General features: G+C 42.2%; 2 protein-coding genes across 2 annotated transcripts; both read left to right on the top strand.

Moving 5' to 3' along the window:
* The first annotated feature begins 1720 nt into the window (after positions 1–1720).
* On the top strand, positions 1721–3845 carry LOC140001560 (E3 ubiquitin-protein ligase Topors-like). The gene is made up of 2 exons (XM_072033339.1): positions 1721–2605; positions 2727–3845. Exon 2 carries the CDS (start codon positions 2814–2816, stop codon positions 3843–3845), a length of 1032 nt encoding a protein of 343 aa, XP_071889440.1. The 5' UTR covers positions 1721–2605; positions 2727–2813.
* A 19855-nt stretch (positions 3846–23700) lies between these two features.
* CATSPERD (cation channel sperm associated auxiliary subunit delta) lies at positions 23701–25640 on the top strand. The gene is given in 3 exon segments (XM_072033345.1): positions 23701–24053; positions 25414–25454; positions 25456–25640. Coding segments are annotated over 3 exon segments (396 nt in total). The 5' UTR covers positions 23701–23807; the 3' UTR covers positions 25565–25640.
* The last annotated feature ends 1459 nt before the right edge of the window (positions 25641–27099 follow it).

Here is a 27099-nt window from a genome sequence, read left to right on the forward strand (position 1 = left end):
CACAGTGTCTTGCTCTTACTCCAAAGAGAGTTCAGGGCAGAGCCTACGAGTGATGTCACAAATGAGGGGTGGGAGGTGGGATGGGTGTTCCAGGAAACAGGGCCCAAAACTCTATAGTTTTTAAAAAAGAAATCACTGCTGCTTCACAGCACTAGTTATGTGTGGCTACTATAAAAAGAGATTCACTTCGGAAGTAGCCTGATATCACAGAAGTTTCATGCCTTTTTACAAGAAATTAAACTGTCCCTATTCAATGAAGTGGCCAAATGGGGAGGTGATCAGACGTTTGCACACCCTGAGTATGTAAGTTTGCACACCCTATCAGCAAGGCTGTCTGGGAAAGGAATAGCTTCAGGGGAAACCAGGTATTATTTTTCCTTTATTTTCCTGATTTCCTTTTATGATAAGATCACCCGTATGGTGGACCAAGGGAAACCAGCTGATGTGATTTTTTTGGACTTCAGCAAGGCTTTTGACACGGTTTCCCATAGGATCCTACTGGACAAAATGTCCACCATACAGCTAAATAAAAACATCATACGATGGGTGAGCAATTGGCTAACGGGCAGGGCCCAAAGGGTTATGGTGAATGGCGCTGCGTCAGGCTGGCGGGCGGTCACTAGTGGGGTCCCTCAAGGCTCCATTTTAGGGCCGGTACTTTTCAATATTTTTATAAACGATCTGGATGTAGGAATAGAAGGTATTTTGAGCAAGTTTGCTGATGACACCAAACTTGGAGGAGCTGTGGACTCGAATGAGGGTGGAAGGGCCTTGCAGAGGGATCTGGATAGGTTGGAGAGCTGGGCGATCGCCAACCGCATGAAGTTCAATAAGAGCAAGTGCCGGGTCCTGCACCTGGGACGGGGAAACCCTGGCTGCACGTACAGACTGGGCGATGAGACGCTGGAGAGCAGCCTAGAAGAGAGGGATCTGGGGGTCGTGGTAGACAACAAGTTGAATATGAGCCGGCAGTGTGCCCTGGCAGCCAGGAGGGCCAACCGTGTCCTGGGGTGCATCAAGCACGGCATCGCTAGTAGGTCGAGGGAGGTGATTGTCCCGCTCTACTCTGCGCTGGTGCGACCTCACCTCGAGTACTGTGTGCAGTTCTGGGCACCACAGTATAAAAAGGACATGAAACTGTTGGAGAGTGTCCAGAGGAGGGCTACGAAGATGGTGAAAGGCCTGGAGGGGAAGACGTACGAGGAACGGCTGAGGGCACTGGGCCTGTTCAGCCTGGAGAAGAGGAGGCTGAGGGGAGACCTCATCGCAGTCTACAACTTCCTCGTAAGGGGGTGTCGAGAGGCAGGAGACCTTTTCTCCATTAACACCAGCGACAGGACCCGCGGGAACAGGGTTAAGCTGAGGCAGGGGAAGTTTAGACTTGACATCAGGAGGGGGTTCTTCACAGAGAGGGTGGTTGCACACTGGAACAGGCTCCCCAGGGAAGTGGTCACTGCACCGAGCCTGACTGAATTTAAGAAGAGATTGGACTGTGCACTTAGTCACATGGTCTGAACTTTTGGGTAGACCTGTGCGGTGTCAAGAGTTGGACTTGATGATCCTTAAGGGTCCCTTCCAACTCAGGATATTCTATGATTCTATGATTCTATGATTTTTGTTTTTCTTCTAGTCAGAAAGTGACAGCTTGACCAAAGTGAAACATGGGAAAGTGGTAGCAGTTTCAGCGGGAAAAGGAGCTCTGGTTCAAACAGGGCCTTGAAAAGCAGGTCTTATGGTGACATGGCATGCCCAAAAGAATTGAATCAGATAATGGGACTCATTTCTGAAACAACCTCTTGCATTCCTTTGGTCTACCGGCCACTTGATGTCTCCAGCACAACTGTGCTAGCCGGTCAGGGGAAGGGATCGCTGTGCTCTGCTCTGTGCTCTTTCAGCTTCACCTCCAGTCCTGTGTGCAGTTTTGGGCACCACAGTAACAGAAGGACATAAAACTATTGGAGTGCCCAAAGGAGGGCTTCAAGCTAGTGGAGGATCTGGAGGGCAAGATGGAGGAGGAGCGGCTGAGGTCTCTGCTTTTGTTCGGCCTGCAGGAGACTGAAGAGAGGTCTCATGGTGGCCTACATTTTCCTCAGGAGGGGAGCAGAGGGCCTGGCACAGAGCTCTGCTCTCTGGGGACAGTGACAAAACTCAAGGGAACGGCATGAGGCTGTGACAGGGGAGGGTCTGGCTGGAGGTGAGGAAAAGACTCTTCACTGGCGGGGGTCTCGGCCACTGAAACAGGCCTCCCAGTGAAGTGGTGAGGGCAGGAAGCCTGCTGAAGTTCACAAAGCGTCTGGGCAATGCTCTCAGACATGTCACACAGAGCGATGGGCTGTGATGTCACCCAGCGATAGGCTGTGACCTCACGGCCCTCACTGCTTATATAGGGGCGCTGGCAGAGCCCGCCCCAGCCTGGCTCGTGCCTGGACTCCTGCTGAGCGAGTGTGCGAGGCTTGGAGAGACGAGCAAGGGTTTGGTGGAGCTGTGCTGGGGGGCCACTGGCAGCTGTTCTCAGTGCCTGTCCCCACAGCCAGTACCCGTGTTTCCCCGGCCCTGCCTGGCTCAGGCAGCCGGGGCCCTGTGAGGCGCGCTTGCAGCAACACAGGTGAGCTGTGTGGGGACACGTACCCTGGGGTGGCCCGCAGGGGGCACGGGATGGCTCAGCCGCGGGGATGGGGATGGGTCTGGGGGTTTCCTGCTGACCCTGGCCTCTCTCCTCCTTGCAGCGCGCAGCACCTGTCTCGGCGGCACCAGAGAGGGGAAGCAGCTCACCACCCGCAGCTCTCCCCAGCCTGCCGCAGCGAGACAGCACCATGGCCACAGAGGCTGAAGTCACCTGCCCTGTGTGCCAGGGGTCCCTGAAGGAGCCCAGCGTCATCAGCCCCTGTCAGCACCAGTTCTGCTTCGGCTGCATCATGCGCTGGGCCAAGAGGAGCGTCAGCTGCCCCCTCTGCAGGCAGGACATCACCTCCATACGCTACTCCATCTGGTCCGAAGACGACTTTCTGGAGGTCCAAGTTGTCAGCCATGCAGAGAACCAAGAGGACAGCCAGCAGGACGAGCAGGGGGCTGCAGTGCCGGTGCCCCCGGCTGCCGTGAGCGGCCTCCTGCCAGAGGAATGGGCGGCCCTCTTCAGGGAGCATCCTGAAATCCTCGGTCCTCTGAGGCCCTGGGTGCGCCAGCAAGCCAGGGAGTTGTTTGGGGCTGCCTGGTGGGACCAGGATGTGCTAGAGGCCAAGGTCATTGCTTGGCTGTGCCGCTTTGGGCTGGAGGAGGTGGTCTTGGTTCGCGAGATGCAGCCGTTCCTGCAGGGCCATACAGAGCGCTTTGTGAACCAGCTCATTGATAGAGCTGTAGACATGTGCAGCGATGAGTTCCTCGAGGAGCTGGGGCTCCTGGAGCCCCCTCCTGCAAGCCAGCACCAGAATGGCCCTGAGGTGGACCTGGGGTGCTCCCATGTCCGGGAGCCAGAAAACAGCACTGAAGCCACCCCCAGCCATGCTGCCTCCTGCCAGGATGCTCCTCTCACCATCGTGCTGTCCTCCAGCAGCTCAGAGGATTCTGATATCGAGGAGCTCCCCAGCACCTCCAGTGCCGCCCTGCGTGGGGGTCCTGCCCACCCTCCCACTGCACCCATCCCCACAGAGCGGGAGGAGCCCTGCAGAGAGCCGGGACAGGCGGCAACAGAAGGTGCCGCGATGCAGGGCTGCAGCCACAGGCCGTCTCCTCCTGGCCAGGGCAGGGACAGTTCTCCTGGGGGGCCCCGGCGCCCCCCGAAGAGAAGATCCAACAGCAGCCCGGACTCTCCCAAACCCTGCAAGAGGCCGCCTCCCCGGCGCCTTTAGCAGGGCATGTTTAGTTTTGAATTAAAAAAAAATCTATAAAAGCAGTGACTCTGACACAGTGTCTTGCTCTTACTCCAAAGAGAGTTCAGGGCAGAGCCTACGTGTGATGCCACAAATGAGGGGTGGGATGTGGGATGGGTGTTCCAGGAAACAGGGCCCAAAAGGGGTGCTGCAAGAGGCCCCCACGAGGGTGGGGATAGGAGGTTGGTTGAGGCTCAGCTTCAGGGACAAGTAGAGACACCATCCCCTGGGCTTGGATCCCACTGCCCCAACTGGAAATGCCTTAGTCTGAACGCTTCCTCGGGGGGCTCTGTTTTTAGCAAAGAAGGTGGTCACTGGAAACCACCTCCTGGTGTGATCCAGGTGTGTTAAAAGCACTTGGTGACTGACTGCTGAGGCCTGTCATGCATGCACTTGCAGTTGCAAAAGGGGTAGAGCAATGCTGCTCATGGATGTGGGCAGCATGTCCCAATGCACATTCAACTCCAAGAAATGGCACTGCCTTCAACACACTCTGCCTTCTGGTCTCTCCAGAGCCTTTTCAGGCATGTTTGCCAGGAAGGCAACATCCATGTCACCCCAGCTGCTGGTGCTGGGCTGGAAGCTCCTGAACACCCATAAGAATACACTGATGACAGCGTGTGGGGCAACACAGCAGCAGCAGGAGTTTCTGGGAAAGGGAAGAAAATGGTCTAAATGCTTCTGAAAGGGGGTTTTGCCAGAAAGCCAAAGAAGGTCAAAGGAAGTTTTTTATGAAGAAAACAGCAAATAGGTGTCAGATCCCCACAGACGTGACCAACAAAGGAACAGCAATGGCTCTATTTTCTCTAAACCCCAAACCCCACATTACTCTGCACTCTAAACTCCTTCCTTCAGTCAGACTCCTCAAAGCTGTGCCCATGACCCCTGCAGCCCATGGCGAAAATCTCTGAGTTCTGCCTCTCTCCTCTTAAGTCTGGACCCCTCAAGCAGCCAGAACAACCTCCAGGGTCCTGACCTCAACAGGGAGCTGTCTGGGGGCACAGACACACAAATCTTGACATCAGTCAGCTGTGGACTCACCACAAGTTACAGAATTAAGTTTCCAACAATCATTCGCATTTCTATAACCCAGATGTATCTTGTCTGCTTCCATGTGTTTTCCCCATGAAGTCAGCCTGTCCTCAATAAAATAATGGTAAAAATGTTTATGTAAATATAATTATATATTCCCACCTTTTCTCTCTTGTAATAAAGGAATTTGAAATATATTTTTCCATCATGGGAAACAAAATGAATTTTCCTAGGTTCCTCTCCATGAGGGCGTACACAACCACACAGACAGAAGAGCTTCAGTGCGTAGCCGAAACTCTTTCAGGATGTTTTTGAAAACCATCACTGAACATGGAGAAAATAATGCATTTTTACCCATTACTTCACAAACACCAGGTAAGTTTCTGAAGCACATAGTCATACTCTTCCTGATCTGAACCACTAATAAAAGCAAAGTCAAAATTCTGGGCATGCTGTGACTTCTTGGTAATATCCATCCAAAAAAAAAAAAAATAAACATCAAAAGGAATACACAGAGCTCCTGAATATATCAGTGAGCCAGAGCTGCCATCTCTGCAGGTGCAAACTTTTAGTTTTAGAGTTAGTCACTTTCATTCAACAGTTCTTTTCACTTTAACATTTTCACATAGAATCTATTCAATCTCTTCATGCAGTATAAAATCTTTGTTACACTATCACTGCTCCTTAATCAAGGACAAATTCTAAAGTTTTGCTTGTTTTCTTTTAAGTCTATTTATAAAAACTGGCATCTTTCTGTAGTCACTGGCGGCTTTGGAAATGGGCAGTTTTATGGATTTTCCACTCTGAGTAAAACCTTTTTTTCTCCCATACATGTTTAAAATAGGTCATTAAAAGACACAGTGGGTTATAAATGCTAATACCTCACAAATTGATCAAATTGCCATCTCTCTCAGCAGTTAACATTGCTGACAGATAAACACTGTGTAGAGCTTTGAGAGCACGCAGAACGTTTGCCCACAGCCCTACAAAAGTCTGATTTTTTCTGAACAGTAAGACATTTTAAAACTTTTTATTATTATTATTATTATTTATCCCTGTCTAACTCACAGGCCCTGTTGGTTGCAGGCTGCTTTTTCCCTTTCATTTTCATCATGCCTCAACAGTTTCCCCATGCCAATAGTATTGGTGAGATGAGACCCAACTCTGCAGTCGGTGGTGTCTTCTGCTCTTTACCTGAACGTAATGAAAGGGACATGCCAACATCCTAATCACCCCCTTTACTGACTATGCACACACTAGGGCCAAACTGCCTCTGCATACCGCTGTTCTGCCAGGGCTCAGGAAGCTCCTGATGTGTAGGAGATGGGAAGCACCACAAGAAAACCTAACAATTCTCAACAGGGATTTCATACAGTCTCTGTAGACTCACAGAAGTCATCATTTGAAGATATTTGCAAAAAGTACAAATTAATTATAAAGCAAGCCTGGATCAGTGCTCCACAGCCTAAAACTGTGGAGACCAGAATCACAAATAGTACCAATACATTATTGAACAACGCAGTGAAAAAATCAAGTTCTCTGTGTTGTTTTCTAGTTGATGTTTTGCAATTTATTTTTTTTTTCTTGTTGATAGCTGCTAGACACTAAATAACTGTTAAAGAGAACTGACCATTAGGAATACCTAACTTATTTTCTGAGCTGTGATAGCTAGCTGTTGCTCCTCAAGTTATTTACTCTTTACTCATAGTTACTTATAGTTATTTACTCTTTACTCCACACTCAAAGTTAATTTTTTTGGGTCTACCAGCAAGTCTCTCAGTACCATCATACCTATTCACACTGCTTTAGGGTCAGTTTTACTCTGATCATTTATTATTAGCAACTGAAATGACAGAAGGGTAGTTTTGTCTGTCTCTTCTCTCCCAGTCTTCTCCAATGATTAATCACCTTGTGAAGAATGTGGAAATATCCTGTCATTTTCCCCCCCTACCAGCCATATTTCTACTGCTGTGAATCCATCCTGTACTTCAGTGGTTAGCTCATTACCAGTATTTTATCAGAAATACCCATCACAGTCTAGGGTCACATCTGTCTCCTTTGTATAAGCACCACAATCACTTTATACATCTTATTCCACAGAGGAAAAGATGTGAGTTTACTCCCAAGAAGGTGAGGAGCCGACTATGCGCTGCCATCACCTGGCTGCTAGCAACAGCTACCCTAGCCTTTTTTGTTCTCTGCATTAATCTGCAGGTTGTTTTCAGACAGTTAAAATGTACTAAGGCCACTATCTGTATTGATGTCTCTATAAATCAACCTTGAAAACTTATAACAAACACTTGTTGCTTCAACCCCAACAAAGCCTCTATTTGAAACCATCCTTTCCTGTTCTGCTAAGTAAGTTTTCTCCAGAGAACACCTGCTTTATCCTTGTGATTTTTCTTCATTTCTCTGGAACATATAGCTGTTTTCTTAGAAAAGGATTTCTTCATGCACACTTTCACATCTGTCTTTGGCCAGGACATATTCTTCCTTATCTGTAGATGAGTCACAGCTGCTTTCACGCCTTTATTCCACCAGCCCTTTAAAAGACTTTGTTACACACCAAAGGCTTAAGATACTTGATTTTCTTCAATACTCAAAGCTCTTTATTTAAATAATTAAGGATTTCTGTTGTCTCTCATTTACCTTGTCCAAATTCTTAATAGGACAGATACTTTCATCTAACTGCACCATTTTTGTGCCCGTCGTTGTCCTCAGCTGTTTCTCTTAGCTGTCCCTTATTCTCTTCTCGATGTATTTTGATTTTTAATTTTCCCAATGACATCTTTTCATGTTTTGAAGCTACGTATGAAGATCACATATCTCTCCTGCCTTCTTCCTCTCTTTGTTTTATTCAAATTTTTATTGGCTGTAGTATCTTGACACTACAAAACTCACAGCAAGTCTCTGGAAATCAGTGTAAAGAACTCTCCTTCCATGAGCTTCCTCAGGGGCAGCTTTAAAAGAGCCCTCGGATCTCTTTCGTGGCATCAGGCTTAGACGCATTTGCTCTGAAGCATGGAGTAAGGAGTCTAATTGTGTGTGACTCAAGGAAGCATTTCTTATGTCTCATGATATTTTTGTTAGCCTTGAGGTCTTGCAGGATGTTTCGAAAGCTGCCTCAAGGTTTTTCTCCATTTCTAGAGTTCAGAGGTTCTTGAGACTTCACTGATTCCTGGCCTGGTGTTATGGGGAGACACTACAGGGTGCTAAAGAGAATCTGCTGCAGACCTACATTTCAGCAAAACGAATCCCATCTGGGTATAGCTCGTCCCAGGTATTTCCTCAATTCTGGGGAACAGAAGGATGGTGAGACAAAGCAGGAAAAACTTAAGATTGGGTTTGGCCCCGTCAATAGATGTCTTTAAGCCACCCCAGATAATTCTCCTTTATGGAGAAGTTTCTTTCCACAGTGTCTTACAAACTGTTTTCTCTCCCAGAATGAATCACTTGCAGTTCCCCACCCTAACAGAGAAAACAGCTCACACGACATCATTGCTGCAGCCTGAACCTGAAGCCATGCACACCCTATTCGCAGCAAAACCATGCCCCCCACCGCCTGGTGGCTACGCACTTGGAAAGGACTCCGTCTCTACAAACCTTTTTAGAGCTCAAAGAAAGTCTGCCCAAATGCACAAAGGCACAGCTGCCTCATTTCTCGGTATTACACAACAGAGATCTTGCTTCTCTCTGCAGAAAAGGGTTAAAACACATTGCTGCAAAAAAATAGCATTATCCCTTTCCTGTATGACAAGTTGTATCAAAGCGAAGGCAGGCGCAGTTGCTAGCACTCGCATTTTGCTGGACTTTTGCAGATAGTTTGAAAATACATATTACTCTGATATACTCTACTTTGCCCCACAGATCTTGCCTTGTTCCCAGGATGCAAACACCATGACACCAGCCTTAGTGAACAAAAATGTTGGACTTGTCATATTCCCCCAGTATCTGATAATTTCAGTAATCAAACTAGCTCAGAACCACTTAGCAGCATCACTGTTAAACAGTCTTGGTGTAAAAGTGCATATCTGAATCCTTCTGGTTGTTGATTGGGCTGCAACCACTTCTAAATGCAAAAGATAACAGATACCTCAGTAAGCCACTAGTACCCACAAAGGCTGCATCGCACAGTGTTACACCATGTCCTTCTTTAAAAATCTTTCATTTCCTCACTACCAGTGAAAAAGTGAAGCTGACCCGCGAACAAATATCAAAACCAGTAATCTATTTCTGTATGAGAATAAAACTACTCTTCCTGGTATTCAGCTTTCTTTTGATTGGAAGACATCTGAACTGAATTTAGAGCTGCTGTTCACAAAAAGCAAGTTGGAAATTCACAGCTTCGATTTGTTTCATATCTAAGAAACATTTTTTGCTTCACATCCAGCTATAACCAGTACACGAGGGGCTGCAGAAACAACAAACAAATCCATGTCCCATACCTTCACTAATCAAAGCTCAACTTTGTTAACAAATGTCCAGAGACTCAGAGAAACAATTTTCTATGCTGCCACAAGCAGCAATACGTTTGAAAACAAAATACTCAAAGCCACTACATAATGAATAAATTAAATCAGCCATCCTACCAACCTCAGGAGCATTCAATCCACACAGTTCAGCTCTCAGCTATCATCTATTTTTTATAGATCATGGGATTTTTAGAGTAAATTCCAGATTTGCATTCTTTGTCTAATGGTTTGAGAGACTAAGCTGAATGGATAGCAGCATAATTAATTTCAATGTAGGATTTTCCTATAATTCCCTGAATCCTGGGACTGGTGGCCCAAAAGCATCAATGTGGCAGGATGGAAAAAAAAAAGCAGCCAAAGCGTGGAGAAGACCCACTACATGAAACGGCTGGGTTAAAAACCCGGCATTCGCGGGTTTGCAAAGCTCGAATAAGTTAGGAGGAGGAGGAAGAAGAAGAGGAGGAGGAGGAGGGGGATGTACTCACGCACAGCCGCTCCCCACACGAACACCTGAGAGCCTCGGGCGCCGGCTCCCCTCGCGAGTCCCCCACAGCCCCTGCAGGCTCCGGGCACCCCCACGAAGCCCCCGCAGCCCCCCGGCCCCAGCCCCGCTGCTGCCCACCTCGGAGCCGGGCTGCGGCGCTGCTGCCGAGCCCAGGGCAGCCCGGCCCTCCGGGGGGCTCCGCGGGACAGGGGGAGCCGAGCCCGGCCGCCCCACAGCGGGCTGGGGCCGGCCAGGTGCCCCCGGTCCCTCCGGGGGATGCTTTGCCCCAAATCCGCCGGGTGCGACTGAGGAGCTGTGGCCGCGCCGATCTGGCTGGAAAGAGCAGCAGTAATAAAGCTCGGCACTGGGGTGAAACACAGCCAAATAAAACCAGCCCCCTTATCTTCGCCATAAAAACTGGTATGTTCCCAGCGCTTCGCGAAAGCCCATCCCTCGACATCATCTTCTGCGCACCGAGGGGAAGAGGCAGCCCGGCTGCTGTAACAACTGAGGCAGATCTAAAGAGCACAGGATTTGGACTTGGACTCCCCGGGTTGTGGACGGGGGCCTGGGGCTCCCCACCCCGCAAGCCCAAATGCTCCACGCTTGGCTGCTGCACAGCCTCAGCAGGGAGCTGGGTCTCCAGCAGCACCTGAGCACAAGTACCCCTGGATCTGGTGAAGACAACCTCTTCTAGGTTGCACAGGCTCTACAGGAGGTCAAATATGGCAAAAACTATAAAAGAAACTATTTTCTTTATAGTTTGCATCTGTTCCTGTAAAACTCTGATACTGAAACAGAGGATGATGCCAGTCAAAACCTGATCTCACCTCTTTATTTTCCCTCCATCAGGATGTTAATATTAAATATATCAATTTATTCTCATTCCCACAAAGTCACGTAGACATTTAATGTTACAAACATAACTATGGGACGGTGTACAATTCCCAGATACAAGCACATCTCCCAGAACACTTAAATCTTTTTTCAAAATTAATACACATCTAGAAACTGCTCTGACTTGGCCAACTCTATCAGCTGGCCTCCAAAATATCACCATGCTCTGAACTTCACCTTGCAAGCACTCTGTAGCAGCAGTTCACAGGACACCAGCATGTTAACCAGTTCCTCTCTATGCCTCCACACCTGTTGTTACCAGAGCCTTCCACATCCCCCAGTCTCCAAGGCCACTGCTCCTCGGCTTAGAGACCCTTAGAACTTAAGAGAGCATCTTCCTCAGCCTCTGCAGCTACAGTGATCATTACTTGCTTCTCTGTGTTAAACTTTAACAGGCAGGAGGAGAAATCTGGCTGCTCAGCATGTCTTCATCCCTTCATAAAATGAATGAGGCCTGGATGGAAATATCTGTATGGCTGTGGTCCATCCTTGGTACTGTCGTGAGTTTATTAGTAGTTTCTGAACACCGGTCTTTGCAGCATTAAGAGGAGGCAATGAAGACCCTGCCCCCAAGGGGTCTTTTTCTCAGCATTAGGTTCCACACCAGTTTAAAGCTGATACAAAGCAGCACAGCTGTAGTGCTGCCCCATCTCTTGGAGCTGCAAGAAGATTAAGAGAATTCAAGCCATTCAAACAAAACTATAAGAGCAACTAGATCATCCTCCTGAAACATCTCATTGAGAGCAGGAGCCTCTGTGTAACCACATGCTTTCAGATGAAATTGGTTCAGGTGTACAACAGAAAAAGGTAGAGTCTTCTTAATCCTCCTTAATTAATCTGTGATTTATCATACAGGTCCCAAACGGTTATATTAATACAAACAGCAAAAGAAGCCAAAGGCAAGAGTGTATAGATTGGTTTAAGTCAGCTATACATTGTGAAAGAACATTTGTGGGATAACAGCAAGAAGGGCCAGCAGGCCTCTGACTTTGGATAAGTGCCTTTGCCCTTCACATTCCTCCAAGAGCTGCTCAGAGCAATCTTAAATTTGGTACCTGAGACGTGCTGCACATCTCAGTTTTGCTCCAGATTTGCTGTTCACAAACAGAGGCTGACGCTGTACCCATTGAAATAATATCTACCACTGGCTTCATTAAATGCAGAATTAGGAGGTTACTACACCCTGGTTTGCATCAGGAGCAATTCATTCCAAGTCAATGTTAATTCTTGAGAATAAAACAGATGTAAGACTCAAATTAAGTGAGTAGCATTCAATGGCTGCTTGCCATTTCTTAATCAGTTTTGTAGTTTTACCTCTTCAAATGTAATTTGGAAAGACATATATACGTTTTAGGTCATTTCCTTAACAGTAAAATACCTAATAATAGCCTATGTGAGAACAACTCTTTTTACTGTAATGTTGCCGAAATTCTGGGATTGAAATCTAGAGAAAAAGAAGTTAGATGCTGTTTTTTGTTTCCCATCAAAAAAAAAAAAATCCTTTGGGTGGAAGAAGAAGGAGACTATAACTGCTTAGTAAGTTTTAACCAGTTAACAAATCACTGTTATATAACATAAAACATTTTATAATCCAGTGCACTGCTCTAAGAAACATAACAACATATATACTTCTTAAAGACTTTGTAATAGAACTGTCATCATATTTGTACCTTGCAGACCATGAATTTATCTCAGGCCCAGTACAGTTAAGTATCCAGGAGCTGTGTATCTTGTAGTTTCATTAAATTGAGTGTAACTTTGGCCTCATACTTATCAGTCCAGGTATATTTATCAATTTCTCTTTCCCCTTTTTAATTAAGAGTTGTTAGCTTTTTCTGTGGGAGGATATCCACACACAAAGCCATTGCTCATCTCTCAAGAGTACTTCACTTTTGGCTTTTAAAATCCATGAGAGTGAGGATCCTTTAATTCACTGGTGTTATAGATGCCATTCTTGGTCAAGCAAGCTGGCAAAAACTATTTAAAATATTTCACAGTCAAATCAGATTAATTTTTAGTCTATTTATATTTATGAAATTGGGATGCACTCCACAGACTTTTAAAATGTGGGAAGTAAAAGACAGGTAGTTTCTGTAGCCTCAAGATGTCTCAGTCACTACCTTCAGGGTTGTTATGCTGGCTGCTGCTGCACTGACGGACAATGAGAATTTGGGGATGAATGTTTGGGGATGCCTCCTCTGCACCTGAAAAAACTGGCTCAAGACCAGAAGGTACTGTGAGCTTCAGTCAGCTGAGAATAAAGTCTGCTGTACTTTACCTCTGGCTTGGACACCAGTTTTTTTGTGGCTGCAATCAAGTTATTTAATCTTCATCCTTCTTTCTTCCATCCATAACACAGGGCACCAGTACTCACTGTGTTAAAACTTTCAGAAGGATGAACATCATGACTCAGCCCCAGTGTGAGATAGCCAATTGGCCAGTGGCTTGTGAGTCCTCATATGCAGGCCATTGTATTTTTCTTAGGTTTTCTATTTGACATAAGTTTCTGTAGCTCCTGGAGTTGTCTAGAATCCTACCTGCCAAGTCTATCTAATCTTCGCTGGACAGTAACCAGCAGTAGGTGGTTCTGGCTGTTTTGGGATACTCAGATCCTCACATTAAATCTCCTCTGGACATTAAATAACTTCAGAAATAATTTTCTGAAAGTTCTGTAACCAAATTCTGGGCAGATGTGCACAGCTGGAGAGTTACTTTCTGCATAACAGGAAAAAAAGAAAAAATTGTGATGTGCTCCAAAGAGTCAGGCCATGAACCCACACTAGATCCCTCAGAGTGGCCCATGTCACCAGACAGCTGCACCATATTGTGATGGACAGGAGCTGGGTATGCTTGAAAAACAAGTCTATATTTAGTAACGGTCCTTAGGGGCCAAAAATGCCACAGGCAGATCTAGGGGCAATAGATGCAAAGGACTAACCTTGTTTTCCAGTTAGCCATGGATGACCTTAGTTCCTTGTAAAAGAAAGGGTATTTTTCCTGTTTTTGTAGACAATTACTTATGTAACTGACTTTCCCATTGGCATAACTCGAGGTTTTGTTTTCTTGCTGACTTCCACTCATGCAGTGCTAATAGGATCAAAGTCTCCCATCCATGTGTTCTGTAGCCTTCGAGAATAAGATGGTATACACCATGAAAGGTTTTGTGGTTTAGTCTTGTATGAGCTCTCTCATTTAGTACATTTACATTTTCCTGATGCTAAGAAGAGCTTTTAAAGACAAATCAAAACAATGAGAGATATCCACATTGCTCCTACTGCTAAGCAGTACTGATGTAACTGTCACTTTATTCTCATCATCCACCTCCGTTGGATGCATCGATGTTCACTGAGGACATTAATGGGACGGTCTTTCATTTACTTGAATGATTTTACCATAGCTTTCGCCAGCTGAGGATCTGTGTCTGCCAAATGCAAAAAATGATGAGACAGCTGGCATCTGAAGTGACGATTTTCGGATGTGAATAAGTAGACTGTAATAAATGACAACCCATTACTCAAGACAAAGAAGAAAACATACTGTATACTCTTTGCTTTGAGGCATTTCAATGATCTTAAAGTCATGGATCTGAACTATTAATTCTAGATTTCCCTCCTGTGCCCAAATGACATATATGAAATGAAAAATAGCAGCATCAGGCAAGGACTGGAACAATTCCCCAGGGAATAAATGCTGAATATATTGTTAAATATTTTAGCAACTACCTAGGTAAATATTTTGAATTATTTAGGTGTCCAATTAAAGGTAGACAACATACAAGCAAAAAATAAAATTAAAAAAAAAGCCTACATTATTATAGAAAAATATACATTCCTCATACAGAATAAGTATAGTAAAACCACTAACCACTTTTCCAGATTAACTGTCAGATTCTGCAAAACTCTGGTCTATTTTGTTAGTAAATATAAGTAATTTTGTGGAGTTTTTTGATTTATTATGTAGACAAAATTAAAGCTTTTTCTTGATCTCTAACATTAGTTTCCATAACTTTCTAAGTCTTTTTCTAGCAAATTCAAATGACTAAAATATGTCCCTGAAAATACAGGCTTGAGAATTAGTTTTATATTATACTCTTACTGGGTTTGAAAGCTGTGTGACTTCAAATTAAAGGTACCACCTCCTTTCAGGAGACACTTATGGGGTTACAGAAATCATTACAATTATATGGTGCTACTAGCAAGGGTGTATAGTGATTATTTAAATATTCAGTGGTTATTTAAGTTACCAGGCCCTAAATTTCATCCTTCAAATTAAGATTTTTTTTTTGACTTGCACATAAGAACACAATATGAAATGAGCCCTATTGGTTCCTTGGACATCAATGGTTATATGCATCCATATGCATGTGTTCTTCACAAGAACCCAAAAACAAGATTGTCATCATTGTTACAGGCATTCAAAATGTGTTAATGCTAAGCTCAGAATTTATTTATATACAGAGATGTTATTGTTTAGAGGATATAACACAACATTATTAAGATAGTGGAATTGAAGGACCTGTAGGTAATTACTGATCCACTCTGACTATAAAATATCTTTCCCAGTGGAACAAAATACCTTACCACAGAAGAGGTTTTTATGTATTACAATAAATTGTGCAGTGAGTCATTTAGCATGAACCATTCAACAGTGCTCATCATTTTTTTTCTCGACTGGAGTAATATGAAAAGCTGTTGAAATACACAGTTGAGAAACTGAAGATTTTTGGGTACTACAAATAAATTTAGAAAGATAGATTTTCAAAGCACTGCTGAAGAATTTCAAGATGAAATGAAGATCATAAAAGATTTATTAAAAAAAAAAATGAAAAAATAAACTGAAGAGAAAGCACTGAGCTCTAGTCACATTGTTTATAAGAAATGGAATACGGGTGCCTACAAAAGTTATTTTTTTAAAACGACTCTATCAGCATGCAGCAACATAGTTTTGGAAATATGACCGCTTTCAGCAATAACTTAAATAACATATCTGAGAAGGGCTTTTGTGCAAAAATGGATTATGGCCTCAGAAACACTTTCTGTAGTGGTTTGTAAGGCCAAATATTTTGCCTATATAAGATATTGCAATAAATTTTCTTTTGGCTTTTAGTCAAAAAGTTCCCCTGTTTTGTTGCTGAAGAGAATTCTATAAAATCTGCCAATTATAAGTGTAATATTTATCCAAGATAGCACTAGTATCATAGGAAAAATCTGATATTTATAATATAATTAAATAAAACATCAGAAACATGAGATATAGACCAATCATGATAAGTTGTTGTTTGTTGGTTTTTTTTTGTTTGTTTGTTTGTTTCATGCAGGAAGATAAAGCAGCATGCACCTCTTGAGAGACTATGGATAGATTACTCACATCATCTTTATTGTAACCTCTAACATCCTTACTCAATTCAGGTTGATTTTTTTCTTCTATCTTTCATATTTTTTCTGTGTGTGTACATACACACACACACACACTGTTTCTTGGTTACAAATGATTTCTTTGTCACTGTCTCTGCTCTGCCTTTTTGTGTTGTTTTTTTTTTTTTTCAGCTTGAATCAACATATCTGGTCCTGTATTAATGAATACAACTACTTTGAACCAGTATCTGAACGCCAGTAACCTTTCATTTGGAAGTTCTTTTACAGTGTCTCATCTGTTGCTGTCAACAGCGCATTATCTAGGATCTTAAGTATCACAAGCAATCCTGTCTTTAATTGGGAATATCATGTCCATATTTGTACATGGGTATCAGATCTCAGCTTAATCATATCCTTTGTTTTGTTTTGTTTTGTTTGTAGTCATCAAAATCTAATTCTGAAGCCATAGAGCAATTCAAAGGTAATCATTTGACCTTTACAGTAGCATTCAATTATTAATTTTTGTAATAATATTTCTCAAATAATTTCTCTCTCCTAATAAAACTTGACTTGCCTTTTCATGCCTTGATCTCCCATGGACAGTTTTTTTCAGACAAGATTATTATTATTATTTTTTATTTGCATCCTTGTGCAATTTCCTACAGCTGCAGTATGCATTCTTCATATATGTCTGTTCCTCATATGTAGATCTTTGCCCATTATCATAGAATGGCTTGGGTTGGAAGAGACCTTAAAGATCATCTACATGTAGTTCCATCTCCAGCATGCAGACACAAGCAGGGATGCTACCCACAAGAGTACTGTTATACTCTTCCTACTAAGTAGAGATCCCATTAGCAGAAGCGTCACATTGTGTTTCATTTAAAACATTCTGGGTACTAACTGAAAAGATGCTGCAAAACAATATCAGCTTCTTATTAAAATAATAATTTAGTTTCATCTGCTTCTCATACATAGATTAGCGAAAAGAGAGTCTTCTCCTTTAATGTCCTTCCAGAACCTCAGCAACTGGCTAAAATCTCCACAGAAGGATTCAACAAAATAACAGTTCTTGGCAAAATTACAATGTGTAGCTGAAACACTCTCTTGCTTTCCAAAAACAGCATTTGTAAAGAAAACTGAATTTCCTAGGAAACTTTATACAACCTTTTGGCACTTTTGACCTGAACAATTAATATTCAGGGAATTGGGATTGATTTGCACTGATAATTAAAATGAAGTAATACTATGACAGAATGCTAGTGGTTTACCAGGAAAAAAAATAAAATGACAAATAAATAAATAAATAAATAAATCAGGGAGACCTTTCTTTCCCAACTGCATTTGATAATGACGGAAAGCCAGGAGTCCAGGAAGTCACTACCTTTCCCAGTTCTCAATCTGCCCCTTCACTTTTTGGAGTTCAGCCCCAAAGCTGCCTACCTTGTTGCTTAAAGAAATATAGCAAATTTCAAATTCATTTTATAGACACAGGGACTCTATTAGTCCGTGGTATCCAGTGCCAAAGACTTGTTTTTGCATGCTTCATGCATAAAAGCAGTATCTTGAAATAAAGACTTTAATCTCCTGAGCCAGAAGTCAGTGTCCACTGTGGGGCTGTCAAGGTTGGATCTATTTCTCATTTCAGTGTCTTTGGAAATGCTACATTGGTTAATGCATCTATCATGCAGATACTGTTTAAGTAACACCATGCTGAAATATTATCATCATTCCTAGGAAGCCATACCTGACTAAACTCTCCTGACAAGAATAATTACCTGTTTAACCAACTTAACTGTCTACTGCAGCATATAAGATTTTTATTAAGAGCTGGTGCACGGCATTCATAATGAGCAGAGCCATATATATATATTCAGGACACAGTTTTATTTGGTAAACTGTTCCAACTAGTTAAGATTGTTGAGAGTACAGTCATTTACCACCAGACAGTGCAGCAACATAAGCTCTTCTAGCAAGCATGGGTTTCTGAACTGCTGTCCCATCTGCTCCTGAGGATGCTAACACCGGTGCTTTGGCTGGTACAGCTGGCTTGGTGGTCATTTCAATATATAATCAATGTAAGAGCAGGAGCTTGAGCTCTTATTTCCATACTCTTCTTCCAAAGCTGCTTGGCACTACTACAGGGCTTCTGCAAGGCTGGCACTTCCCTGACAGCTCAGGCAGAACATTCACTTGGATAAGCTCTCTTAGTTTTAAACCTTTACACTTAAGTTTATGGATTTTCATTGTAAATATTATGTTTGAGACAAAAGAAAATATGCAGCAGTGCTGCTTTAAAAAAAAAAAAAAAAAAAAAAAAAAAAAAAAAAAAAAAAACTAATTTCTATCAATAATTAGCAGCCAAAGTAATGAGGAAGATGGCAGCATAGTGAAGAAAGTTTCCATTACATACTTGCCCTGCCACTGTCATCCCAATGCATACATTCTCATTCCTCTTGTGTAGCGGAGGCGTATAAATATGCAAAGATCTTCAATGAAAGGGGTTTAAACAACCTGTTTTCAATGGCAAGTTATCAATACTGAGAAAATTTAAGATTTTTCTTGGCAATCTTCATCAACACCAAGTTTCACACCTTCAGAAAGGATATTAGAGAATACTAAAAATAGGTACAGAGTCTTCAGAAAAGTTACAGCCAGCAGCCAGCTTAATAAAATACTGAACAAAACTATAGCAATATCTTGGACAGAAGAAAACTTTTCTGATGAGTATGTTCAGCACCCATTCATTTTCTCTGAACCCTAGCATGTACAGAAGAAATTCCTTACCTGGTAGGAAAAAAAAAATAAAATAAAAGACCCAGACAAACAATAAAATATTCCTTTTTTCCTTGTAACCTTTTAAGGTTCTGTTATGTAAAAGTTCTACATATTATTCTAAAAATACAAATATTTCTAAATGGGATTTCAGTAAGTTAAAGGTAATTTCTGCTGTAATATATGTCTATAAAAGAATAAAGGAATTTAATAGTGGTTTTTTGCGTAGCTGAGAATACAATTCATTCAGAATGCTTGAGGCTCTTTTGACCTATAGATAACCAGGGAGGATTTGAAAAACAGCCAGAAACAGAACATGAACCTCTAAGGCATCTCTCCTCTGCGGTCTGGAAAATAAAACTGTGATCTTTAAGGACAGATGTTAAGATGAAAAATGGTATTAGTTGTGATTCCTGAGCCACAGCCCCTGAACTCAAGTGATGCATTCAATCAGTTCTGTCACAACAGGAAAACATTCTGGAGTATTCTTTCCTCCTACTCCTTCTCCCAAGCAGAGCTAGAAGTGCTTTGAGCCACCACTGCCGTTTCCCTCCTACAGCAGCTCCCTTTGGTAGCCCATGGCAGCGCAATAGGGAGAGATGCAATGTTTTGCCTGTTTGTTTTATTTTTAATTTGTCTTGTGGCAGCTGAGCTTTTTGGTACACTCAGATCATGTATTCAAGTGTAAGTATTTATTTTCTTGGTCAGAAGTAATTGTTACTTTCTCTGCAATCTCCTCAACATACAAAAATATCTTCTGTGGCCTAGGGCATCAAAATACCCAGAGACACTTGTTTAAGGACTACCATTAAGTTATTTCCTTCCGTAAGTAAAATTCTTTTTTTTTTTTTTTTTTTTTTTTTTGAGCAGCATTTCCATTTTCCTGGAGGAAACAGGGTAAGGAAGTATGCCACAGTTATCAGGAGGAGAACACCACATCTATTCTAACTTAAAAAGAGGAAAACCCAAGAAACTAAATTCACAAGCATCAGCTGAATTGATTTATACACTGCTATAGTCCATAAGCAACATCTTTAAAACATTAATTTTTCACTTTTTCACCTACTACTAAGGCAATTAGCAGAACTCATAAACCAAGTGACATTTTACAAATTGATGATTTACTCTTGTAAACCGATAGAAATGCATAGTAAATAAATCTTGATTTAAATGGGATCAGGAAATCACTCAGTCCTGGAATACATTTAATCAGCATTCATGGTTAAAACAGAAGTGTTGAGAAAATGATTATCCTCTGCACCAGCCTACTTTTTACTCTATTTTTTTTTTCTTTTCCATGAAATTATTCAAGGGTAATAAGTTTGAAAGGACAGCAAATATTAATAGACTGAGATAATGACAATATGCATATGAAGAAAGGTTGAAGTTCCTTCGGTGGATTTCTACTACTGCAAATATATTTTACAATACTCAGAAATAATCTCTTACCTCACTGGAGTAACAGGAGAATAAGCAGAAAAGATCCAGGAGTCATTGCTATATCCACTGCAATTCAGAGACCTGATTTCTCTTATCTGTGCTAGACGACACTTCCATGTAGACAGCTCTGAATCACAGTAGATGCTGAAATAGAAGAGCTTTAAAATTAAAACTTTTTAGTAAAATTAGAAGGTAGGTTTTACATATTTCATAAATATAATTGAGAATAATATTGAAGAGAAACTCCGTCCCCATTAACCTGATCATAGCCATGACTTTACCACATATGATTCCATTCTCCTTTAAGCAGTCTCACTGACACTGACTGCTAGTAAAGCAGCCACGCTTGCGTTTTCAAAAAGAAGAATATTAGAAATGTTGATTTTGTGGTTTCATTGGTGGATTGAAAAGGAAATCAGTAAGGAAGCTTTGGTTTATTACTGAGCTTCCTCAAAATGTTCAGTTATTATGACCTCAGGTTTAAATAATGTAAGCCATCCAAAACCTGTATTTTTTATTATCGTTATTTTCATTGTATTATTTATAATACAAGCTCCCTCAGCAAAGTATAGGTATTTTCCACTCATTCTACCACTTTGGCAGAGTGTTTCTTACAACTTAAAACAATTGATTTTACTTATCTTTTTATCTTAACAAATTTGCTGTACATAAATGGCAACAGAAAAGAGAATCCTTTTGGTAACAGTTCAAAACACAAACTGTGCACTGAGACCCACAAAGGCCACAGGTACTGAGCATTATTTCTACTGCACAGGAATTCTGTCAATAAACAGACACTAAATGTGAAAAATCTTCTGTTTTTATTTTGACACCTTTTGTGTTTAGTTTATTTTGATGTAGTTTATCCTGAGTAGAGACATCTAATTTCAGGACTCCCAAGCTACTTAGTAAACAAAGCTAGAACAAAAGTTTTTAAACACATTGAACCAAGGAATACATAATCCTCATTATGAAAAAGATGTTTCAAGGCACAAGTCACTAGAAAATTTGTATCTTTCATTTGACTGACAAGGATTTACTCAAAGTAAATCTGTACTCATTCTCTGCTGTCTTGAAATCTTGAATCCTGACAGTAGGTAACATTTATCTATAATCTACGACACCAAGAAGAATGAAGACTATTATTTGGCTCTCTACAGAAGGTCTCACTGGGAGAGAAATAGATCTCCAACACCTCTCTCTTGAAAATTTTCTAATTGCTGAATCAAGCATTTTACTTTTTTTCTGTCTTTTACCTGAAGCTCTGAACAATAGCAACATGATGTCAGGAGTTGCAAATACATATATGCAGAATAGAGAATCCCCTCACCTAGGAAAATAGTTAGAAAATGAGTTAATAACAATGCAGGACAGACCGTGATAGTCAGGCACTGGGTATGGCTGGACATGCACCCTGACCAGCAGCTCGCTTACACTAGACTGATCCTTTCCGTCCTTTTTGCCCCATGTTTGTCCCTCCACAAATCACTGTGATCTCTTTTCTTTTCCCACCTTGGGTTCCCCCCCTCCAAACTGTCATGAGTTTTGTACAGTCTCAAGAGGATCTTTCCTTGCATGCCATAGAGATTTCCATAGCCCTAGGCAGTAACCCCTCTCAATCTGTCAGGGGATTTGGGGAACCTGCCCCATTATCTCAGTGGGCATCACACACAGACCATGGGGCTGTTGGCTCACCTTGGACTGCTCTGGGAGAAGCCAAGTCATGGTGCCTCATTTCTCTGGTTAGATTATTGGGGTTTCTCCACCTGCCATTGGTCTTCTCTGCTCCTCTGTTTTTGTGGAGAAGAGTCTTTTATCATATAACCTAACAAATTAGACTTTTCCTGAAAATAAAAAGTCACCTCCACCTCCTGATGAGACAGAACACGTTTAGGAGCTGAAAGCACTAGATGGCAGCAGTGCTTAACTCATATAATTTGGATACAAAAGTAGGAGAGCAGCCACCCACACAGCAATACAATGGAGTTTCTATGTATTTCCCGTGGCACCCGAGGCACGAATTTAAAACTAAAGACAATGTAGATAAATCTCACAAAACTGTTGATAAAATGCCAGTGAATACAGAAGGCAATAGCAGAATCAAGATTTTCCAATTTCATGCCAATGTAAAACAGGAATAGTAGTAATATGACATGAAGTAACAATTTAGTAGTAACTACTGAATGCATTTTTCAATGTCAGAGATAAAAATATTGCAGAACTGGAATACAGTGCTCCTAAATTAAACCCTGTATACAGACAAGAAAAAATACAAAGTGCCTAGACATTCCTGGGGGGACATTCTTGGGACAGGGTGCTCTCTACCCTCTTTCATACCTAGATAAATACTCACTTCCACTCTTTTTTCATGCCTGTTCCCACATCCATCATCGTTTTTTTCAATCTTTTTGCTTCACCACATTCTCCTGCGATCCATTTCAAGGCCTTCTTGCTTTTCATGTTAACTTGACCTCAGCTGTCTCCAGTTCTTTGCATTTCCCTGTATTTTAAGCTTGCCTTATGTACCCTGCACTCCCTGACCTACCAGATGTTTCTTTGTGTTTACCCTCTGCTTCTCATGACATCTCCTTATTGTCTTCACCTTGCTTGCCTGCATAGACAGCTGCTTTATTTCAGAATGGTTGTCCTAGTTCTAACCTTGTTTGACAGAAGTACTGCTTCCCCTAAAAGTTTAAAGCTCCCAATATTTTTTTTGTTTGTTTTTGATTTTGTTTTCTTTTTTCTTTCTTCCCTTCTGAGGTTTATGTCCCTTCAAGCACCTACATAATTCTGTCCCATCGTCTACCTCCCACTTCCATTTGGCTGGGCAATATCACCCCTCTCCCCTCTGCCTGCCTACCCTGGCAGTGCCAGCACTACCCTGATGCTGCTGAAGAGAAGGAGGAAGACACATGAGAAACCCCACAGTGCCAAGGACTGCCAACATCTGTGCAATTAATGGCAATTAGTGGTTATTTTTGATAAGGCTTAAACTCCAGATGGTTGAAGCGTCATAAGACCCAGTGAAAAAGTGTGATTGTGGGGCTTTTTGCTCAGGCAATGATAGATACAGTCCGTGAGGAAACCTTGCTGCTGGAGAAATACTCTGATAGCTCCTCTTCATTCAAGAATTCATCTCCTCGGCACATCCCCAGCCCAATCCAGCCAGAATCTGTCCCTGTCTGGGGTCCCCTGGGCAGTGCACCCCTCAGCAGCAGCCGCCTCTGCCACATGCGGCCACTGACAGAGAAACCTCACCGGGAGGGGAGGAGCCGGCTGCCGCCATGTTCTGCACAGCCCCCGCTGCCACTTGTCCCAGCCCTTCAGCACGGCCCTCAGCCCTCCAGGAGCCAGGGACTCGGTGCTTTAGCCTTGGTGGGCACTGGTGGCCGGGTTGTGGCTCTGCTCGTAGGGCAGCAGGGACACCTTGGATTGCAGCCACGTGTAGCGGGCATAAGCGATACTTTTTGGCCTCACAGTGACATTGATGAGAGGAACCTACATGAGCTACTACAGTGCCAGCCCCACCATCCTGCAGCACCCCCGTGAAGGGTTTGGCTCTAAGAGGCAGCCAAAGGTATCCACACACCTGGAGAAGGATGTTTTCATCAGCATGGATGCTTCTGAGAGCAGCATCTCTGCTCTCCCCATCCCAGAAGAACTTAAGGCCAAAGAAGCTGCCATCAGCACCATCACCTGTGTGCACACAGTCACGATAATGATCAATGGTCAGGTTTACCTGTACTTCAAGAGCCTTGACAGATGGAGCCCATCAGCAGGAGTCACTTCCCCTGGGTTTGAACACTCATACACACATTGCTGTTACTTGGTGGCAGACTCCCAGTGCAAGGAGCTCAGCTGGACCCTTTTTGCTTATGACACCAGGTGCTCAGTCTCCAACAGTTGCATCTTTGTTTCAAAGGATGGGAGTTACACATTTACATCTATCAAGAGTAATATAAGAAAGCAAAGAGCACTGTTTGGGGTTTACAACTTCATCTCCCTTGCCATGACCGGCTTGCTTATCAGCAGAACTGGAGAGGATGAGGCAGGGAAGGTGGCAGCAGGGACCCATTTCAGATACAATGGAAGATCATGGAAGAAGTGGCTGTCCTGCCTTCAAAGAGGTTTCAAAGTACTACTTTTCCTGACAATGGTTTCCTCCTTGTAACTGCAGGTGTCTCCCAAATTGTAGCCTTGACCCAGAACAGACATCTCCTGTGGCAGCATCAGGCTTGTCACTAGCATGATGCGTGTTGCCATGGATGAGAACATGGATTTGAAAAACAGATATCATTTGAAGAAAGAGGGTGGTTGACCATGCTCAGCCCTGTGATCAGCAATTTTTCTCAGCTGTTATGACCAAGAAATGCAAACTTGACTTGAAGTTAGCAGTCTGGAAATCTCAGCAGTCCTGCACTGTGGAGATCCTCACAGGAAACTTTGGGAACAATATCTATTACATTGACATGCATAGAAATATAACTTTGAAAACTCTATTTGTGCCCAAGCCTGACAAAATGTTCATTCACTTGGTGACAGGCAGCAATTCACATGTGCTGGCTTTCAGTGCAAATGTAATATAAATTGGACTTATATATGACAGAAACATCCAATAACTCTTGCATATAATTCTGGAGCAGCAGAACGTCTCTTCTTTTGCATAGGCTGACTTCTGTGATGGCATATGTGACGGAGACATGTCTACTGCCACTGTGGATATCCCTGACAATATCATTGGCTATACTGATACAGCTCCCACAACTGCACTTACTGCAGCGCCCTGCCCACCTACAGGAAACAGCACTGAGAAGTAAATTCAGTTATACAAACAGCCAAAAACATATGACTCACAGTTTCTTGCCAGAGAAAATGCACAGCCATCTATAGAGCAAATTTAACTTTAAATCTATGGAGCAAAGCTAACTTTACAAATCTGGGATGCCCTCTCCTGACACATTACAAAAATCTTCAGGTGGCAGGTCTTGAGTTATGGGAAGACAGTAAGTACCAGAAGCATGTCTTCCAACTTTATGTTTGAAATACACAGAATGCATAACTATGATTATCTCTGAACTGCATATGATGCAAAGTGCTTCTCTCAGCCTCAGAATTGGACTTCTTTGCTGGAAGAACAGTCCATATACTACATGGTCCAAAAGAAACTATATGGGCTGTAAGAATAGAAGTGAAGCTGAGTTAAAGTGGCCCTCCATCAAGCATCCCATTCTTCATAAAGATTAAAATAAGATCATTTTCCCTCCATATAGTGGTCTATACATCTTTAAAGCCAGTGTAGTGGCTACATTGTATAGGTATTATGATTTATCTGTAACCTCATTATATATACGTGGTGCTTTTCCCACAAGCTATCTAAGCTTTTGGACAGCACCGTCAGGCATTCTGATTTTATTTTTGATTTTTACAAGATGTTGCCTACCCTATTTATCACTAAAAACTGAATGCCAAAAAATGCCAAAAACTCCAAGTATTTTCACTGCAATTTTTGAAAGCTTCTAGGAGAGCTAATTGCAGAAGTTCTTTTGTTTGGGAAAATTTTTTGATATTACAAAAATCTGATGGGGAAACTATCCCAGTGTCCTCTTCCTAATTATAAAATTAAATTTTTGATATTTTGAAGTTGTAAAAAAAAAGTTCATTTCACAATGGTTTTTAACTTGTTAACCGGTTTTACCCATTTTTTCCCCCCATTTATCATTCTAAACTTATCGCTGACCACGTGTGGCTAGAGACAGTATAGGTTTTTTTCCAAGCATATAATCTCAGAAACATGACAGTTTAATTTTAGGAAATAACTTTTACATCAAGTGGACTGAAGATAATTTTTTGTTAGTAAGAATGAAGACTGTGACAAAGGCCAAATCTTCCAAATTTTTTTCCTTTTAAGACACTATCTACACTCAGTACCGTCATAACAAAAAAAAAAAAAATTAGTTCCTATATAGATCAGACAATTACTATGAATCCTGTGCATTTGCAATATATGGCTTACTTTTTGGTATTTGTTGCTAGTTAAAGCCTATTATACTGAATGTTTAAACAAGATTTAAATAATGCAGTTTAAGACAAAGACATTATAAATGTGTTTCCATCACAAGAAATTTAGATTTTAATTTAGTAATATTAGATTTTAAATATTGGAATTCCCTCTCAAGCTTCAGAAGTGATATAAAACATAAAAGTCACCAACTATATGGCCTGATGTTCCTCCATTCTCAAACCATCCTTTCAGAAGTGTTGTGTGCTTTCTAAGTCATATTCAAGGCCTATTGAAGACATTAGAAGACATTAGAAAACCGTATTATTCCAGATATTCATTGCACAAAACTGTAACCTGTCAATGCAGCATCTCAACAAATCTTGGCAAAGCAGCCTGGAACTAGCTGGATTCTCACATCACTTGCTTCCCCATAGCGTAGGACTTAGAAGGGCACACTCCTAAATATGGAATAGATGACAGAATTCACCCACCTCATTCCAGGACCATGCTAGTTGGTGACACAGCACAATTAGGATTTAAGTACACAAAGGTGTGTAACTACTCCTATGTTTTTAACTACTCCTATGTTTTACTTGATGCAAGTCTAATTTTCTCACAAATTCTCTACCATGTTCAAAATGAAACTGTACATTTTATTGAATTTAGAGATTTTGATCTCTTTGGTCAGCTCCATGCTTTACACAGAACATGATGTATACAACTGACAATGCTGCATGAAGGAACTGATGCTGATTTGGAAATAAAGCACTTTGGTTGA

The sequence above is a fragment of the Anas platyrhynchos genome, chromosome 2 (assembly GCF_047663525.1).
Source record: "Anas platyrhynchos isolate ZD024472 breed Pekin duck chromosome 2, IASCAAS_PekinDuck_T2T, whole genome shotgun sequence".
NCBI lineage: Eukaryota > Metazoa > Chordata > Aves > Anseriformes > Anatidae > Anas > Anas platyrhynchos.

Bases quoted from the DNA above. Each gene is read 5' to 3' on its own strand.
- LOC140001560 (XM_072033339.1), top strand. From the start codon at position 2,814: ATGGCCACAGAGGCTGAAGTCACCTGCCCTGTGTGCCAGGGGTCCCTG.